At 41.0% G+C, this 19138-nt stretch overlaps 1 protein-coding gene across 2 annotated transcripts in view; it reads right to left on the minus strand.

Annotated features, from left to right (window-relative positions):
• The window catches only part of herc2 (HECT and RLD domain containing E3 ubiquitin protein ligase 2), a 68519-nt gene that overhangs the window by 24357 nt on the left and 25024 nt on the right, over positions 1-19138 (minus strand). For both annotated transcript variants that reach the window (XM_077198437.1, XM_077198438.1), the window contains exons 16-48: positions 18735-18928; positions 18447-18647; positions 18064-18292; positions 17744-17868; positions 17295-17473; positions 17036-17220; positions 16763-16927; positions 16001-16186; positions 15599-15769; positions 15394-15497; positions 15145-15295; positions 14752-14966; positions 14452-14584; positions 14147-14274; positions 13676-13871; positions 13466-13593; positions 12412-12725; positions 12182-12333; positions 11004-11195; positions 8161-8348; positions 7860-8052; positions 7552-7734; positions 7265-7449; positions 6892-7039; positions 6570-6766; positions 6204-6434; positions 5621-5759; positions 4806-4952; positions 3907-4049; positions 1094-1358; positions 628-770; positions 417-515; positions 103-271 (exon numbers count right to left, since the gene is read on the minus strand). In XM_077198437.1, coding sequence (XP_077054552.1) covers positions 103-271; positions 417-515; positions 628-770; positions 1094-1358; positions 3907-4049; positions 4806-4952; positions 5621-5759; positions 6204-6434; positions 6570-6766; positions 6892-7039; positions 7265-7449; positions 7552-7734; positions 7860-8052; positions 8161-8348; positions 11004-11195; positions 12182-12333; positions 12412-12725; positions 13466-13593; positions 13676-13871; positions 14147-14274; positions 14452-14584; positions 14752-14966; positions 15145-15295; positions 15394-15497; positions 15599-15769; positions 16001-16186; positions 16763-16927; positions 17036-17220; positions 17295-17473; positions 17744-17868; positions 18064-18292; positions 18447-18647; positions 18735-18928 — 5778 coding nt within the window. The remainder of the gene's footprint in view (positions 1-102; positions 272-416; positions 516-627; positions 771-1093; positions 1359-3906; positions 4050-4805; positions 4953-5620; positions 5760-6203; positions 6435-6569; positions 6767-6891; positions 7040-7264; positions 7450-7551; positions 7735-7859; positions 8053-8160; positions 8349-11003; positions 11196-12181; positions 12334-12411; positions 12726-13465; positions 13594-13675; positions 13872-14146; positions 14275-14451; positions 14585-14751; positions 14967-15144; positions 15296-15393; positions 15498-15598; positions 15770-16000; positions 16187-16762; positions 16928-17035; positions 17221-17294; positions 17474-17743; positions 17869-18063; positions 18293-18446; positions 18648-18734; positions 18929-19138) is intronic.

A 19138-nucleotide genomic window follows, 5' to 3' on the forward strand; every position in this document is an offset into this window, starting at 1 on the left:
ATGGGCTGTTGAAGTCCTAATATAATTTTTTTGTCATTTGATTTTTTAATTAAGCTGTGTTTTATGTTGTGTAAGAGCAGAGCAGAACAAAAAGAGTATTACCCAACAGCTCAGTGTGGATGTAACGGACCCAGTAAGTTCCTCCTTTTTGCTGCCAGTCACACTGCACATTCAGATCATGTAGGCCGTCTCTGTCCAGCTTTATCACTTTACCCACATCTCCCTCATATACTTCCTCATACGTCCTGCAGCAACGCACCATCATGCCCACCTACAACACACTCAGTTCAGTCAGGTTGCCTCTCAAGTACATTAATCTCATTTTAAGAATGTTTCAATACTTTTACAGGAAACCCAAAATACCCATTTTGAAAGTGCATATGAAAACCAGTTAGTTAAGAGTTGTAGCTCCTCACCTGAATGTTCTCTCTCACATATACAGCATAATCATCGTTGCTCTGAAAATCCAACCTCTTTTTAAACGTCTGACTCTCAGTTACCACAACCCCAGGAGGCTGACATGCAAAAGAAATAGCGTTAGTCACACAATAAATGACAACAAGTGAATCTGCACCTCATGTCTGGTGTGTGACGGATCCGTTTGTGCGTAAATGCAATTATACACACCGCAGGGAAAGCTGGCTCAGGCTCCTCTAGCTCTTCCAGCACCTCTTCATCAGAGTATTCATCTGAAACAGTATCTGCATCTGAAAGATCTGTAATGTGAACATCTGGATGGTCCAACAACCAGCCCACCAATGCCTCTACACCTGAAACCCAAGCAATCAAGAATGAGTTGCTAGCAAAACATTCTCTATGTATTCTTAAAAAAAATTATATGGGGATAGCATGACAGAGATATATTGTACTGTATGATTACAATATTCATATGACATGGTATTTACTCCAAGATACGTGAAAAACAACAGTATAACCATCATGCTAGTGTACAAATGACCATGGCATTTCTATGGCATTATGCAAGAAATGCAACTTTGAGAAGGAACTTTGAGTACCCAAGCATGTAGTGCTAACACTGAATACAACATACTACAATTTAACATTTAAAAAAAGTGAGCTATTGAAGCATTACCTGGCACTCCAGAAGCGCCTGTGGTTCCAGAAAGTGATTTGAGGGCAAACTCAATGTTTTTCCTTTGAAAGCCCATCTCCATCAGCTGCAGGACGATGGGAGCAGGGGGCACAGGTGAGGTCTTGTGTTTCTTCTGCTTGGGTGGGCGCATATGCTGCACAGTGACCGGTGTTGTGGCCTCGCTAGAGCTACTGTCCTCAAACAGAGGGGAGGATGGGTGTGTGGATTCAACAGCCAGGTACTGACACACAGCCAGAGCTGCTGCCTGAACACACATACACACAAAAACTGAGTGAAGACATTTGAAATTCAGGGGGTGATGTAACATCTGCTACATATGGAGCTGGTAACTGAAAGCTCACATATGAACATATGAAACAGCAAATATGAAACATATTTAATTTTAAAAAAAGTATCATTATTTTATAATATAGTTCAAAAGTTGGTAAGATTTTTAAAAGGAGTAGTTCACTTTTTAAAAAACTTTGGCTGATAATTTACTCACCCCCATGTCATCCAAGAGGTACATGTCTTTCTTTCTTCAGTCGAAAAGAAATTAAGGTTTTTGATGAAAACATTCTAGGATTTTTCTCCATATAATGGACTTCATTGGGTACCAAACGGTCCAAGGTCCAGATGACAGTTTCAGTGCAGCTTCAAATGGCTTTAAATGACACCAGACGATGCATAAGGGTCGTATCTTGCAAAACGATCGGTCATTTCAAAAATAAATAAAAAAGTTTACGTTTTATAAGCACAAATGCTCGCCTTGCTCTGTTCTGTGATGCACGTTCGTGACTCTCCTGTTCGAACTCGTTCATCAAAATGAACAAATCATTTTTCGAGTCATTTCGTTCATTCAACGTTGAAACTGTCATTTGGACCTTGGACCGTTTGGTACCCAATGAAGTCCATTATATGGGGAAAAATCCTAGAATGTTTGGGGGAAGAATCCTAGAATGGGGACCCAGAAATCCCATTTTTTAAAAAGTGAACTACTCCTTTAATGCTTTTGAGAAAAAAAAAAGAAAGAAAAAAAAGAGGCGCTTACACCAAATTTGCATTTTGTTGATCCAAAATACAGTAAAACCAGTAATATAGTGTGAAATATTATTTCAAATAACTGTTTTTATACATTTATTGTAGTGGTTGACCGATATGTTTTTTTTAATAAGGCCGATGCCAATAGCTGATATAAAGCTGATACAGGCCAATATAACATGACACTATTTAATTTCAAAGACAGTAAATAACACATTAATAACAATTCATGCAATGAAATCTAGGTTACACTTTATTTTACGGTGTCCAGTTACAGTATATTTTTAAGGTGTTCAGTTACAGTGTAATTATACATTTAAGAACTGAGTAATAATTATCTATATGTCCTTAGCATAGGAGTAGGTTTAAGGTTTAGTTAAAGGAGAACTCCGGGCAATTTTTAAGTTAATCTTGATCGTTCGACCTTTGTGAGTACTGACTATAGAAAAAAAAACGAACTGGATTGGTGCTTGCTACGTGGAGCTGCGACCGCGAATGCCCAGAGCTCCCACCCAGCTAAAACGGCAGCTATGGGGGCATGGACATAAAGAGCGTTTTTGAGCCTATTAACACAAAATGCAATTAAAATGTCTGTCCAACATGAACAGGGACCCTACATGTGAACAAGATGCGTTTAGCAACTTAGCCATTGTTTCAACTCAACTAAATAGTCTTTTAGACGGCAAGCTGTAGTCTCGCGCTGCAGTCCCGTGCTGTAGCCGGAAAAGGTAAACAATGTCCAGGTGGGAGGAGCGTTGATCATGTGCGACGAGTTATGATCAGAGTTGCTTACAAGTGAAGAAGAAATGGTTCGTGTTTGTGCCTTTCCGAATTGTGGCAACCGAATGCGAAAATATAAGAGCTTAAATTTTCATCGTCTTCCTTTCCATGACCTCGAGATTCTGCAGTTGTGGCTAGTTGTACTTCAACTTGATGTGCAAACTCCCGTAGAAGTACTACGCGCTAAAGATTACCGCATTTGCAGTGAACACTTTGACAAGGATGACTACACACACTCAACACAGCGGGGCCGTTTGAAGAAAAATGCCATTCCATGTACGAAGACTCGTCGCACATGATCAACGCTCCTCCCACCTGGACATTGTTTACCTTTTCCGGCTACAGCACGGGACTGCAGCGCGAGACTACAGCTTGCCGTCTAAAAGACTATTTAGGTGAGTTGAAACAATGGCTAAGTTGCTAAACGCATCTTGTTCACATGTAGGGTCCCTGTTCATGTTGGACAGACCTTTTAATTGCATTTTGTGTCTGTTAATAGGCTCAAAAACGCTCTTTATGTCCATGCCCCCATAGCTGCCGTTTTAGCTGGGTGGGAGCTCTGGGCATTCGCGGTCGCAGCTCCGCGTAGCAAGCACCAATCCGGTTCGTTTTTTTTTCTATAGTCAGTACTCACAAAGCTCTAACGATCAAGATTAACTTAAAAATTGCCCGGAGTTCTCCTTTAAGAGTTAGTTGCATGCAATTATGCATAATTTGTAGTTATTACTACTGTAACTGCAATGTGATGTGTAAAAAGACACTGTAAAATAAAGTGTTAGCAAAATGTATATTTAAAAATAAATATTTGATAAAAAAAGTGTCACTTTTGATCAATTTAATGCACTCTTGCTGAATAAAAATACTGTACAATGATGATAAAAATATATTATATTAAAAAGCAAAAGCATGTCAAAGCATTTAATTTCACACGCATTTAATATAATTTAACGCACAAATATCAAGGAAGTGAGATGGGACCATGTGAATCTGACCTCTAGCTCCTGGCGGTGGAATATGGCTTTGATGGGGGAAGGTTGAGTGGATGCTGACAGCAGCTGCTGCAGGAGGATGAGGGGAGGCTGAGGACCCTCAGGAGACAATTCTCCCACATCAGGAGACGACCCACACTGATCCTCTGAAAACAAACACACAAAATATTACATAAGCACATCACACAATTGCCATTTACAAAGTAAATAGACTGTTGTTACTGTGAGCAACATATAGACCTTAGTCAAATAGAGTGGTGCAGGGATGACAACAAAACCCAGAAGAAGAATTTGCTAGTTATAACTATAATGGGGTTTTCCAATTTATGGGTAAAATAAGGTCTGTGGTAAAAATAACTTGACAATACTTGGACGTTTTGCTCTACAATGTTAATTACACAATTAAGCTTTTTTTTTTTTTAAGTGTTTTCATTAATTAACACATAAATTAAACCAAATAAGAACGCTTGGGGTTTAAGTGTGTGCAGTTTACGCTGATAAAAAAATGTCCAAGTGTCATTGAGTTGTTAACCACAGACTCTTTTTTACTCATAAAATCAAAAACCCATTATATATATATACCCATTGGAATATCTCGAGGGAACCACTGGAGAATAAGTCTTCCTGGGTTTTGACATAATCCCTGCACCACTCTATAGGCACCATATTTAAAAGCAGATTTAAAAAAATAAATAATAATAATTCTACATCTACACATGACCACCAGGGGGTAGTGATGGGATACAACCAGACACAATTCTGTTTGAATCATTGCCAGTACATTACAGTCAGTTTACAGATATTTAATACCCATTGCAACTTCATTGTCTGATTGGTGGTCCAGCTTTGAGTGATAAAAATTGGAACACTTATGACACCACAGAATGAAAGGATCATTGCACCTGTAGGATTGGGGCTGACGTCTATGACGGCTGGCTGAGAAAGGATCTGTCGGAGTTTGTCCTGGTGGGAGAGCAGAGCCCGTGCTGCCTTCAGGATATAAAGCCTGAGCTGCTGACACCGCAGCAAATGTACATCCACCTGATCAGCTGCAATGACAAACACATAAACCAGAATATATATTTTCATACATAGATTAGTTTGAGTGAAACAGATGCTTCTGCATGAATAAAGACTAGCAAATTCATATAAGGGCTTTTCACACTGCGTTTAACCCCAGGTTATTGTCGTTCTAAACGCTGTTTTAAACCCCTGGTAAAGGAATGATTCACACTTATATTTTAGAAGTGGGGTTGGCACAGCTTTTTTTTGGTGAAGCAGTGCAGAATGTTACACCTAAATGCTTAGCAACCTCATTGTATACCTCAGACACACCCCATTGTATAAACAGTAGCTTTAGATTAGCACTTGAGGGGATAAATGTCAAACATGACAGGAAAAACGACACTTGAAGTTCAGAAGAGACCATTTCATTCTTATCTTTATAGTACGAAAAGTCCATTTAGGATAAACCTACAGTCTGCAAATTCTGCAAAATATAATATGAGGTTGCACAATGCTTGAGCCCTAATGTAAGCATATCAACGTGCGATGTTCGTCCAATAAGTGACACAGACACTGTAAATATGCTAATTAGGACGTTAACCCAGGGTTTAGGAATGTACAGTGTGTAATGGCAGCATACGAATACCCAGGATTAATAATATTAGATCACACGAGAATAACATTTGATTCATGACTGCTGCAGTTGCTGTACCTGTAAGTCCTCTAATAAGGGATTTCTTCATGCGTTGTTTCTCCAGCTTGCTTCCTGCTAAGTTGACTAGCTTCGCCCACACAGTCAGCATGGGCTCACTGAAGGGCAGGTTTTGAACACTGAATGGAACCATGTGAATCTGTAAAGATTTTAAAAACAGAAAATCAACCACAGAGATAAACGATGGTCATGTTTGTACACATACTGCCCTTAACATATCTCCAATATATAGTACTGTGCGTATATTGTGCATATTTTACACTACCAATCAAAGGTCACCAAGTCAGCATATTTATTTAGATGAAGTAAAACAGTAATATTGTGAAAATGTTGAATATAATATATAATAATGCAATGGGGGAATATTTGTGGGTCCTGATAATAATAAAATAATAATATGATAATAAAGTAATAATACATTTAAAAAAGTCTTTATTTTGACTTACACTATCACAATAGTATTGTATCGTGAGTTCAGTAACGCAATTTGTATCGAATCATGACATGAGTGTATGGTTACACCCCTACCATCCAGTAGTTATGAATGAACAGCGAGTAATACTGCACGTTAGCAAATATGTACCGGCTTGAGCTGACTGAGAAGGCAGACTTTGCAGTTCCTCATTTCGTGGAACTGAACAGTGATTCGTCCTTTAGGTGTGATCCGAGTCACAGTGCCCTCCCCATATTCCTCGTGAACCACAGGTCCACCTAGGCGCAGACGGCCATCAATCCCACCAATGACCGCCAAAACAGCCATCAGGCTGCCCACAGCAGGGGCTTCTGCATTGGGGAGGTAGTCTTCAAGCACAGCCTGATAGAAACACAGTATAGAAGAACTCAAAATCCTCTAGCCAGGACTCGATATCAATATATGGCACCTTAAGTCATCATTTTACAACACTATTATTGGGTGACTATTATTGAATATTATAAATTTCACTCATACCGCTTCAGTGTGTCTGCCTGCCATGACGTCACTGATACCACTGAGCTGTGAGTTAATGTATTCATTTATTAGGCCATTCCATTGGCCAAGGGAATGAAGTATACGCAGTAAGGCCACTATTTCCTCTGCTAGGGTACTGCTGTGAGTGGCTGTCAGAGAGGCTTGAGGGCGGGACTTCCTCCTGCGCATCGAACATTCTGTAAATCGCAAAACATAAAAAAAATTAAAAGGTTAAGGTGACATCCTCATATCAGGCTTTGCACTACCTCGAATCAAAGAATTTTAGCACAAAAAATGAGAAAAGCAAATAAATGTACAGTACCCCTGAGAAGGGGCAGATCTGAGGAGCAAGTGCTGAGCAGGCTTCCGAGGAACCCAAAGAGTTTCTCCACCAGAAACTTCATATCCTGTGAGCGCTCTGTCTTATCCCAGGATGGTAATACTGCCTGTAGAAGCCGTAGGGCAAGAATCTGCAATGGGGTGCGGAGAGATTGATTAAAACATGGCACTAAATGGATCCTGTCAACAGCACTAAAGTGTACCGCTCGGCTGCACTCATTTTAACCCTGTGGTACACATGAAACTTGTAGAATGACAGTTTTGCAGTCAAATGTTACAGTCATGAGACAAGGAAAGCTCTCCTTCTCTAGGTAAACCTAAGCAGAACTCATGATAAACCAGAACATTGCCGGCACCTGTCTTTGTAGTGTGACTGCAGTGAAGGACTGGTGGCCCTCCACGATGCGTATGAGCAGATTTATCCAGGCAGAGGAGCTCAAGGTACTGCACATCTGGGGCATGAGAGCTATACTGCGAATAAATCCCAGCGTGCACCAGCTCCTGTGCTGCTCAAGGGACACCAGCTTGTGAGACGAACAACCTAAAGAAGAAAGGGAGGAATGTGGTTGAAAGGACCCTATAAATATATATAACTACTATGTGACATTTAATTATTTGATATGATCAAAAAAGAAACTGTTACCAGTCTTGTCATTGGCTCCGCTCTCCACCAGTATCCTAAGTTGACCACACAGAGTGCTAATGGCATCGACCTGCATCACCTCAGCATAAATCCCAGAGGATAGTGATAGTGTCTTCAACAGATTAACTGTACTGGTCAACATAATCGCAGTAGGGTGAACACTCTTCTCCATCACCTCCCCTTCTGAGTGAATACAAGAGAGGTATATATTAATAAATCAATATGACAAGGTCGAATACATTAAAATATCAAGATTAGGAAGTAATTGTTGTGTTATCTGGAATGCCAGAGCAGAGTGCAGCACTAACCTGTGTCGTCCTCTGTGTCAGAGTCTTCTGTGGCAGGTTGGGTGGCAGGTGGCGGCTCAGCCAGTTTAAGGTCATACTTGCCCTCTTTGCCCATCCTGTAGGAATTGGTGCTGCTGGTATCCCACTGGACACGAATCCAGCCATCTTCTCCTAACTCCCCAATCACACGCCCTAGGCCTGGAGGTGGGCCATCCTAAAACACACCATACAGGAACTTGAACAAGAAACTGACCTGGCATTGTCTTATCCACACTTCAGAATTCAAGTGTACACAAATGCAAACATGTCGAATTTAACACACCTGGTCTCCCCACTTCCAGTCAGGTCCTCTCATCACCCTAGTGCCAATCTTCATCATAGCTGCCAACTCGGGGCCGGAGGCGGGGAGAGGAATGGGGGTCGTCTCCTTTCTGGACTCCTCGAGAACTGTAGCAGAGTCTCCATGAGCTACAGTGCTCAACTCCTCCTCACTGATGTCAGAGCTGGGACCTGTACAATACAATGCCGACACATTTGTAAGACTGGAAAAACTGGAAGAGAGGGCAACTCTGAGAAAACAAAAGGAAATTAATATCTGAACTCTCTTGCTATATATTAACATCCCCCTTTGAGACAGGTTCACACTTGAGTTGATTCCCTCCCAATTTACAATTCTCTCCCTTCCCCATCTCGTATCTCTCTCATGCTGAGATCACCTGAAATTCACCAAAAAACGATATGGTTTAATGTGAACAATTATCATACAACACTATACATGTTTGGTATCATTTAAAGCAGAACTAAGTAACTTTTATACCTTAACCGAACAGCTTTGGAGTCATTGTAATGTTTATATTACTGATTTCGTGTTGAATGGTAGTCGTCTCGCACCCCCCTGGTGCCTGTGAGCCGCAAAACCACCCTCGCAACTTTGGGCCGGCGGGCCTCAGTGTTAGGAAGTATCGTGTGATATCAGGTCTCGCGAGGTAACGAATTGCTTTACGGCACTGCACGCGTACACGCCCCCATCCAGGATACGGCTAGCTAAGTTATAAGAACAACTATCGTCCCATGGCAAAGCTGGCATATAAGAAGCAGAAAGCTAGAAAACCATTGTCGGAGGAACAGAGAAAGAGGAAATGGCAGACTGACCGAGCGAGGAGACAGACACGAGTAAACATCGGACCTGCGTTTTCAGAATGGCGAAAAAAAATGAAGAAAGCGCGGTTGGAAGAGTCTAGAAAAAGGTAACGAGAATCTGACAGCACGAGGAACCGGACAAGAGTCCCACTCGCTCAGTCTTTCACTGTTAAAGTTGATTCCTGCGATTATCATGAGAACAGTTGTCAATATCTCACATAATTATCAGGACATAAATAAGCCTACATGTTGTAAATAGTGTAAATGAGAGCAATTTGCAAACTATTATGATAAATTGCAATAATCAACAGGGCAAAAAAAAATCAGGGCTCTCAAGTGTCACGCATTGAGCGTGACAGTCACTCATTTCGGTCTTTTGTCACGCTCTCCCGCCACACATTGTATTTCTCACGCTGAAAAACTATTTGTAATATATTTAATATGCCAAAACTCTGGCCGCGCCGCTCTCACTGTGGAACCGGCAGGAATCAAGCGCGTCTCCTCTGGTGTTGTTCGTAGAGCAACATAAAAAAAATCTATCTGTCGGCTGGATGTCACTCTTGCCTGTCTTCAAAACTTGAGACCCCTGCGAAATAATGTGACGTACATGATACACTTTATTGGTGTCATCTGGCATTTAGGCTCAGGTAAGCCTAACGCGGTAGGCTACTTTATTATTATGATTTGCAGTGGCCGTGAGTACAGATACGCTCTGCGTGAGTGGTGTTTACAACAGTAACGTTAAATACAAGTACTCTACAGCGACTCTAGGGATCGCTGTTTGACAAAAACAGAAATCCTGCATAGTGCCGCTTTAAAACGTCTCAGTGGCACTGGTACAAAGGTCTCATCCCCAAAGAAGTAAACCGAAAGGTAATAAAGTTTTTAAGAGTTTAGAGATATCTTGCATACAGAGGAGGGTGGGTCTTTAGTGCAAATAGCATCCTGCCCTCAAAAGATGTAAACTCTGGAGACAGTGATTAATGCAGATTCCCATTGTTAGCATATGTTTAGGTTTCTTTCTTGGTCTGGGTATATAAAGAAATGCAACAAGAGGCTCGGACCATTTGTAATGAAATCCGGCCGTAATGTATTTCCTGAGTCAGGTACATCTTTTACTCTATCTCGGAGCATTTGATGTTATTGTATTGATTATCTTTGAACTGATTATGTAATTAGCATGATACATATACATGTGACACAATAAATTGTTTACATTTGGATTTATTCTGATTTACAACATAATCTACTTAAGTTAATAATCTTCCGATCATGGCCAATCACGTGAAAATCGGCCAGTTCCGGTCACCATCTCTGCTTACTTTAGTTAAGTGTACGTGGGAAACCATGGCATGATCAAACCAAAGCTACTATCAGAGAAGTAATATTGGTCGACTTATATATGTAGTCATGGTCATGACCTCTGTCTAAAGAAAACGTTACTTTAATTCAAGTGTATACAACCAAGGGGGCTATACAAAATATCTTAGAGTAAGCATGAATGCGACCGTCTAAGGTATTAGCCAATTACCTCTCTTTAATGACCCAAAACTGATGCGTTCGTGATCGTGGGCCCACATAATATGAATGGCCGGTGTGAGGACCCTGTGCGACTTTGGCACCCGAATGGACGAGAATAATAAGAGTAAAGAGTTAAATAGAATAATCAAATGTGCTGCTAAACTATTACATAAATGACCAATAACTAATTTGTATTCTAACCTAAATTCGAGGTTGTGATAAAATGGAGTCAGATAAAAGGTTAATTGGAATCAAATTACTTTGCCACCTGGAAAAGACAGTAACACACAGTAAACCTTCACCTGCTTATTGGAAACTGTCGTTGGACCGATTGGGCAGGCCTTACACATTCATACCAAGAAATACAAACCACACTAAAAACTAGAAATAGAATCCCACCAAACCCTTTAGAACAGAACCCACATGATCCCATAGAACTGAACCAATCTAATCCTATACAAGAGTGTCCAACTGCCCTAGAAAATAAAGAGAGAAGGTGCTAACCAATGAGTCGGAGAACACTCTGGGTGAGGGCGAGGGTGCCGGAGTTCAGCAGGAGGCTGAGACTGTTGGCTCCGTGTTTGAGAGTGAGCATATGGAGCATGGCCAGCAGGAAGCGTGCCTGAGGGATGGTACCCAGACTGGGGCCTGCTGGGTTCTCATTAGTGATGGTCTGCAGAGGCACTGGCTGCACACCTGGAGGAGAGGAAACAACAATCAGTAAAATGAAAAGAAAAAAAAAGAAAATACTCTGCTGTACAAAAAGTTCAGGGTCAATAAGATTTATTTATTTTAAGAAATTAATACTTATATTCAGAAAGAACACAAATTTGTTCAAAAGTAAAAAATTATGTACTTAACGTATTACGGTTTTCAAACATTAAGCAGCAAAACTGTTTTCTACATTTATAATAAAAATAAATGTTTCTTGAGCACCAAATCAGCATTAGTGTTGTCAAAAGTACCAACTTCGGTACCAAGTTGGTACTGAAATTTGATACAGTTGTTGAGCAGAATCGTAAACACCTCTGATTGGCCATTGTGTTCACGCACTAATCGGATGTCTGTGATTGGCTACAATGATCAACGCACACAAAAGTGTTTAAAAGTGTTTTGAAAGGGGGAGCGATTGAAAGCACAAGCAGGCGTCCATCAGCGGAACGGACCACTGATAGACGGCTGCTTTCAAACGCTATGTGTGCATCTGTGTAAGACCGTCATTGAAGTATATACAACATGTTTTTGAATCGCTGATTATTGTAGCCAATCACAAACATATTTGATGAGCACAATGGGCAATCAGAGGTGTTTACGATTCCACTCAACAGCGCTCAAAGCGTCACCTTTTTTAAGTTTCATTACCGACTTGGTACGGAAGTCTGTACTTTTGACAACACTAAGCATGTTAGAATGACTTCTGAGGGATCATATGGCTGCTGAAAATTAAGCTTTGCCATTACAGGAATAAATATAATTTTAATTACAATTAATTAATTACATTACAATTTAAAACAACTTTTCTCTTTTAATATTTAACAATATTATTGTTTTGCTGTACTTTTGATCAAATAAATGGCACCTTGGTGAGCCTAAGAGGCTTCTCTCAATTTCTTTTGTTTAATAAAAAAAAATCAAACCTTTGTGTACTATAAAGATATTCTAGTTTTGATCTTTAAACTTACCCAGCTCCTTGAACTTGCCACTGGCCTCTAACAAGATGTTGCGGATGTTCTGGATGGCCCAGGCATAGAGCTTACCGAACGTCACCTCCAGCAGCATTCGGTTAAATGGAGGAATGAGATCTACGTCCTTTAGACAGTCAGCCAGAGGCTCCCTGTTGTAACAAAGCAGATATTAAATGTAAACACAAGTCTGCTTAAAGTGCTATACATTGATAATATTTTGCACTTACCCAATATTGGTCCCTTCAGGTATGACCCTCTGCCAGCCACAGAGCATGGCGTACTGTACGGAAGGCAGGAGGAGGTTTTTGGATGCCAGCTTAAGCATAGTGTCTATTCCCTCCAGCCGGATCTCAGCTCGCTCCAGCTGTTTAAGGAGGCATTTCCTCATCTTCTCCACGTCCAGTGGCTCCTCTTTCAGAGCAAACTCAACAATGGTGCTCATGAGGCTGGACTGAGAAATGGAGCCCTGAACGCTGTGCCTTAACCAGCGGTACTTCTGAACACTGCCTATGGTGTTTAGCAGAGGCTGCCACTTATCCTGCTACAAGTTAAAGGATGCAAACAAATTTAATAAATAGGGCTGTCAATCAATTACATTTTTAATTACATGATATGCTTATTAAAGGTACTCCAAGCGATGTCACGCGTTTTTTAGGCCAAAACATTTGTCACATACAGCAAACATCTCCTCACTATCCGCTAGCTGCCTGTCCCCTGAACACACTGTAAAAAACGCAGTCTCTACAGACACCCCAGGCTCCAAAAAACGGCAACAAAACAAACTGAGCTAACCCACACCCCGAAACAAACTGTTCCAGCCAATAACCAGCAAGAAGGATTTGGGGGGTTAGTGCGCGGATGAGGAGGAGGGAGGGTCTAGCTAGCCTCCGTTCTGTTTGACAATACTTTAAACGTCAACAAGAAGTGACGTCACCCAACATCGCTTAGAGCACCTTAAATTAATCTAATTACGTGTTTAATAATATTTGTAAAGAAAAGCTAAATAAAAATGATTTCAAACAGGTCAAAATTCTTTATTTAATTTTATTTATAAACACAGACCCTTCAATAAAGAAAAAACATTAAGGATACAAAAACTGATGCTGAAGAAGGTATTTAAAGTAACTTTGAAAGGACAGCAACTACAGATATAACACGCAAATAACACCAAGATGTAGGAGCAGTAGCGATGCAAGAGATATTTATAGATACAGCTGTGATAATCTCTGACAAATATGCATGATTCAATTGGAGAAAGAGCGAGAGAGAGAAAAGGCAAACCTTTGCAGATTTGACAGTTTGTTTCTTATCCACAGGGGTGGGGTTGATAGGAGCAGGCAGCTCCTCATTGGTCCCTTCCCTCTCCATCTTACACTCCTCCAGATCAGCTGACTCTGACTTCTTAGACACTGAGAGATTAAGCGAAACATGCCATAATTACAGACTGAACATTTTACACTGAACATTTAAATGAACAGTTAGACTAGTTACCCCTTGTTTTGCGGCGGTCTCTGATCAGTTTCTGTGTGATCCTCTTCCAGCGAGGCTGAGAGCTCAGCAGCTTCAGTTTGGACACAATGGACAGGTCATTACTGACGGCAGGCCTGAGCTCATTAAACAGAAATCGCAGCCTCTCGATCACTGGGGCGCACACCTCTTTATAAGAGCGGCCCTGCTCCTGGTGTGTCTGTACCACACAGGAAAGATCACAGAAGAGATGGTCAAAGAGGTCATTATGATGTAAATGACAAGGTAACATACCACGTTACACTTTAACACAGCTTAGACCTGGTATTAATATGTATTCAAATGTAAAGCTACTGTAAAAGGTACTAAAATTAATTTCCTGTAACCACTCATTTAAATTTCATCCTAAAAGTGACGGCTCAAGCTGAATATTCCAAAGAAACGGGTACAATAGAATACATTTATTTGGATTATTTAGATTTGCCCTTTGCTCACTTTTATTAGAGAACACTTGGCTTGGTACACCATTCGACACACATCAATCACAGATTTAGGGAGGGACCTCTGTTTCCCCTGGTCTACACCCAAGGCATATTGATCAACAAGAGCGAGGGCAACATGACCTGCATAAGAAAACAGATTTTACTATTAATGAATAAAAAAAATAAAAGGAATATTCAAAGAATAACAAAATAAGACAGAAACTTCCGTGCTATTTTAGCGAGTAGGATTTCAGAAACTAAAACTATAAATATGAAGCAGCCGTCACCACTCAATTCAACAAACACTTTCTAAGTTACCAAGGTCCTGGTGCTTGAGAAGGCAGCAGAGCAGCAGGCGGCCCACTTCCTCTACAGGATGTTCCAGTGGAAAAGTGATGGGAGTGATGAGATGGTACTGTTTACAGCACCGCTCGATTTGGCATAAAAAATCCTGCAGCAAATAAGAAAGAATCCAACATCAACCATCAGAACACATCCCAAATGATGCAGTATCTGTTCTGATAAACAATTTGACAGTGAAATCTTAGGGAATGGGCTGTATAATAAACAATACTAAATGAAGAGACATATAAATTATAGTCTTTCCCTGTGTATGACCTTCACAGTGTGGTCCTGGGTGGTGTTGTCAGCGATGGCTTGCAGAAAGGGCTGGGCGTGATCACTCAGAGTGATTCTGCGGCAGTAGAGTTTGGCTTTGTCTGGAGTGGTGGTCCCTGGAGAGCTGCAGTGGTCCTCATCCTTCTCTTCATTATAATTATAGTGGATCTGACTCGTCTGAAGACCACCGAAGAAAATAGATGACTGGAGCCATTCTGAAAGGTAGAAGAGTAAAGTGGAGTAAAAAGGTTAAACTTTTATTTTTTACTCTTCTTGTTTTTTTGGGATATATATATATATATATATATATATATATATATATATGTGTGTGTGTGTGTGTGTGTGTATATTTTTTTGAAGCACTACTGAAACATTTTCAATATCATAACTCACTGGCACATTCTAACTCTATGCGGGAGAGAGGGGTGCTCATAGCCAGATACGAGGCATGTAGCCCCAGCAGCAGACCCAGGTTCCTCTCAGCATCTATAAGAGGTGAGGACAGACTGCTCAGGTCAGGCGTTGTCACCATTTCTTGGTTGGGCTGGACAAACATAGAACCAACAAGAACAAGAATAATGAAGTCCGAACATTCTTAGAATAAACCGGGTTTAAACTGGTGAACACAAAAGTCAGACAGACCTCCATGTACTGGCCCACACAGAAAGCTTGCATGGACTCTCTGGTGTCTTCAAACTGAAGAGCGGCCTCTAAAGCTACCACAGGATCGTCTCCAGCAAACTGGGCTGTGGAGGAAAAACAGATGACAATCAACTTACAAAACTCTTATTTGAAAATTATTTTCAAGTAAAAGGTTTCTGGCATTTTTGTTACATGTTTGCTATACCGAGGATGCTGTTCCCGGTTAGAGTCTGAGCCTGGAAGTCTTTAATATCATAGACCTTCCCATCAATGACAGTCCAGAAGCCACCATCTTTATTATGATTCTCCAGGTCAGCTTTGCGGATAAGTGACACTTCCTCGTTGTTCTTTGAGCTCGGCCCATTGAAAAAGAAACCTGAAACGAAAGCGGTTTACAGCTAATTGTGCATCACTGCTCTTCATTTACTATACTGTGTTCTAATATCTTTAATAAATTGACTAAATATTGTGTTACACTCCTTACATTTTGTGTAACTCATTTGCTAATTTCTTTATTTAAAATAGGATTGGATTCAAGCCTAACTCAACTCTACAATCAGATTCTCTAGTTTATGAAAGAAGTGCATTGGTGGATTTCTCTTCATACCCATGAGCCCAGGCCATGCAAGATCCTCGTTATCATCTCTCTCTGTACCAGGGGCGAGATGGTTAAAACGGTCCAGGTGCTCCAGTAGAGCAGCGAGCAGAGGAATGGATCCAGTCTCCTGCATCAGGCCCGCATCATGGGTCAGTAGCAGCACAATGGACACGATCAACTCTGGCAGCAAAACACCTGGAAGATGGTGGCAAATATGAATATGAATATCACTTACCACTACTTTAAAGAAATATTCTCTTCCTAATGAAAATACTCAATTTACATGGTTTTTAAAGAATTTTTACGTGGAGGTACAAATTCTAATAACTCTCAAACCAAATAAAGTGCAAATTGGATGTTAATGACATCAAATTTCATTTTTAGGCATGTTTTCTGAACAACTTTCATGATACCAAACCCTTTAGAAGGAAGAGATTGAAATGCAAGACATTTTCCAATGAAAATGCTCTGCAACACTGTACCCCCTTCAAATCAAATACAATCTCTTCCCTTTTAAGGGTTCAACATCATGACATTTAAGAAAACAAATGAAGAAAATAAAGAACATATGAAGAAAAGAAATAGACTTCAAAAGAAAAAATAACAGCATACAGGTCTGAAATTACATGAGGGTCAGTTAATCATATTCAGAACTTAAAGCTTTAGAACAATTGTGACATTAAAGGACAATTATATAGTTAGTCTTATATAGTTAGACAATTTATTTAGTCATGATTAATGTTATAGGTTTACATGAAATGGCATATTCACCCGTGAGATCTCCCTCAAGGACACGTGCCACCTCTGCAAAGTGACGATGGCTGATGAGGGCGATGCTGGTGGCCACAGGAAGGATATCCCCAATGTGTGTGCACAGCAGAGCCATGTACTTCTTCAAAAGAGATCCTACTCCCAGAATCTCGGAGTGACTCAAAGCTGTGACAATGAGAGATACTGTTGACTTGATGCTCAAATGGTGGCTTCCACAACAGAACCCCTGGTCATAAGTCCATGCACAAAAAAAAATTCAGTTCTTCAACTTACTGTATCCTCCCACACCCACAGTGCCATTGACACCAACGTACAACTTGCAGACCAACAGCCTCTGAAAGCGCAGCAGTAGGTCCAGAGAGGCCGAGCGCTCCTTGCTGACCTGCTCCGTGTCTTGGCAGTTTGAGATGCGTCGCGCCACATCCTTAAGACGAGCTATAGTCTGCGAAGCAATGTTCCTACAGCACAAAACAAAAGAGTTACTACAGGCTATACACCAGAAGTAGCAAGTTAAGTTAAGTCTCTGCAGTACCTGAGCAACTGTTGGACAAGCTGGACCAATGGGAGGCTCTGTTTGTTGGCAGACTCATAGATGCCGGTGTTGATCAGGTCTTTGTCCAGTGTGGTGCGACACCGATGCAGCGAGGAAGCACTGGCTTCCTGCTCATCGATCTCCTTCTCTTTCTGTGCCTCCTTCTTTGCCTCAATATCCTAATTGAAGATAAACAGAAATTAATTACTTGGAAAGTCAAAACAAAACGAAAAAAACAAATAAAATTAAACAAAAATAAACTTGTGTATATACGTTTTGGATAACGAATTACATTATTTAAAATGTTTATTGTTTTTGACACTTTCCCCTCAGGGTTCATGAATCTGTTTCCTCTGTCTGTTTTTTGGCAGTGCTCTGTTCAGTGTTGCAAATATAAGGCATGAAGGGTGAATAAATGATGAAGTGACTAATGAATAAAACATGCTGACCTGGATCTCGGCCGTGATGGCAGCGTTCAAAGCGGACTCCAGCCCTCCATCCGCCATCAGACTACTAACCAAGAGGTCGATCATGAAGCGACGGCCAGGACTTACACCCATCTCATTAGCAGATGCTAAAAACACAGAAATGCTTTTGACCATCAAAGGCTTACTGGAAAAAATCATCACCTTTTAATTAATTTATTTTTTGAATTTTTGCACATCTCAACAGTTGTTTCTAGATGTAAACCAGCCAATACTATGTATATGATAAAGGTATACGATAAATAGTATCAGCAGTTTTCCAAGCACAGAATTCATGCACTGACCTGCATTGGGCAGCAGTGAGGACAGGGCTCTTGCTCTTTCCTCCGCAGTGGGCAGTAACACTGACCAGCCACTCTGAAGCACGGCCTGGGCGGCCGCCTGCACAGTGTTTAGCACCCCAGCGTTGCTGGCCAGTGTCACCACCGTCTGCTTGAGGTTATTAAGCAGCCCACTGCCCAGGCCCAGACCCAGCTCCTCAGGATCCACCTGGTTACTGATGGCTGCATGGAGCTGAAATACATTAAATATAATAATGATTTTTATTTCCAATGGAACTATCCCTTTAAGAGGACACATGCTCTACCTTTCAAACTGTTGTTTTAGAACATAAAAACGCAAATTCTGTCATTCAAATGGAAAAAGGCTGAAAGTTTCGATGACTGACCTGTAGTCTGAGCAGGTTGAGAGCGGCCACAACCATGCATTCTTTCTCCTGTGGCGGTGGCCAATCAGAGCTGCCGTCCATGCCCTCGCTGACCTGCCGTAGAAGCAGGTCCAGCTGGTCGAATGTCATAGTGCATACGTCCACCACAAATGGTACGCGGAGCCCCACGGACCACTCAGAGCATGACGACCATGCAAAACTCTGACACAGAATATATGAAAGATAATAAGCATGCACAGTTAAAGGCAGTGTACAACTCATCACATCTTGGTGACTGACAGGTTATACCTGGCCAGGGCCGCAGGAGATGCCCACTATGTGTTTGGAGTTGAGCCCCGGCAGGGCTTTAGGTTGCTTCTTATTGGAGAAGAGCGTGTCAAAGTGCTGTAGTTTATCATTACTTCCCCAGCTGTGCACCTCCCCTTCTTCGGTGAGGGCCAGGCAGTGTGTAGAGCCAACCGCTACATCCACCACCCTCTTACCTAAATTGACAAATAATGAATATTAAGAGCAGAATTTACATTAAATGCAGATGAAAACTGATGACAGAGCATGAAATGGATTTTGCACACTACTTCCATAATGTAACATTTACAGGTGAAACAAGTCAATATTTAATAGGGGTAAAAAAATAATAATAATAATAAATGAAAGGAGAGAGTGTTTGTTAAAAGTGGCCATTCCATACCACA

Source organism: Siphateles boraxobius, unplaced genomic scaffold (assembly GCF_051911475.1).
Source record: "Siphateles boraxobius isolate OS27281-9 unplaced genomic scaffold, OSU_SipBor_1 41, whole genome shotgun sequence".
Lineage (NCBI taxonomy): Eukaryota > Metazoa > Chordata > Actinopteri > Cypriniformes > Leuciscidae > Siphateles > Siphateles boraxobius.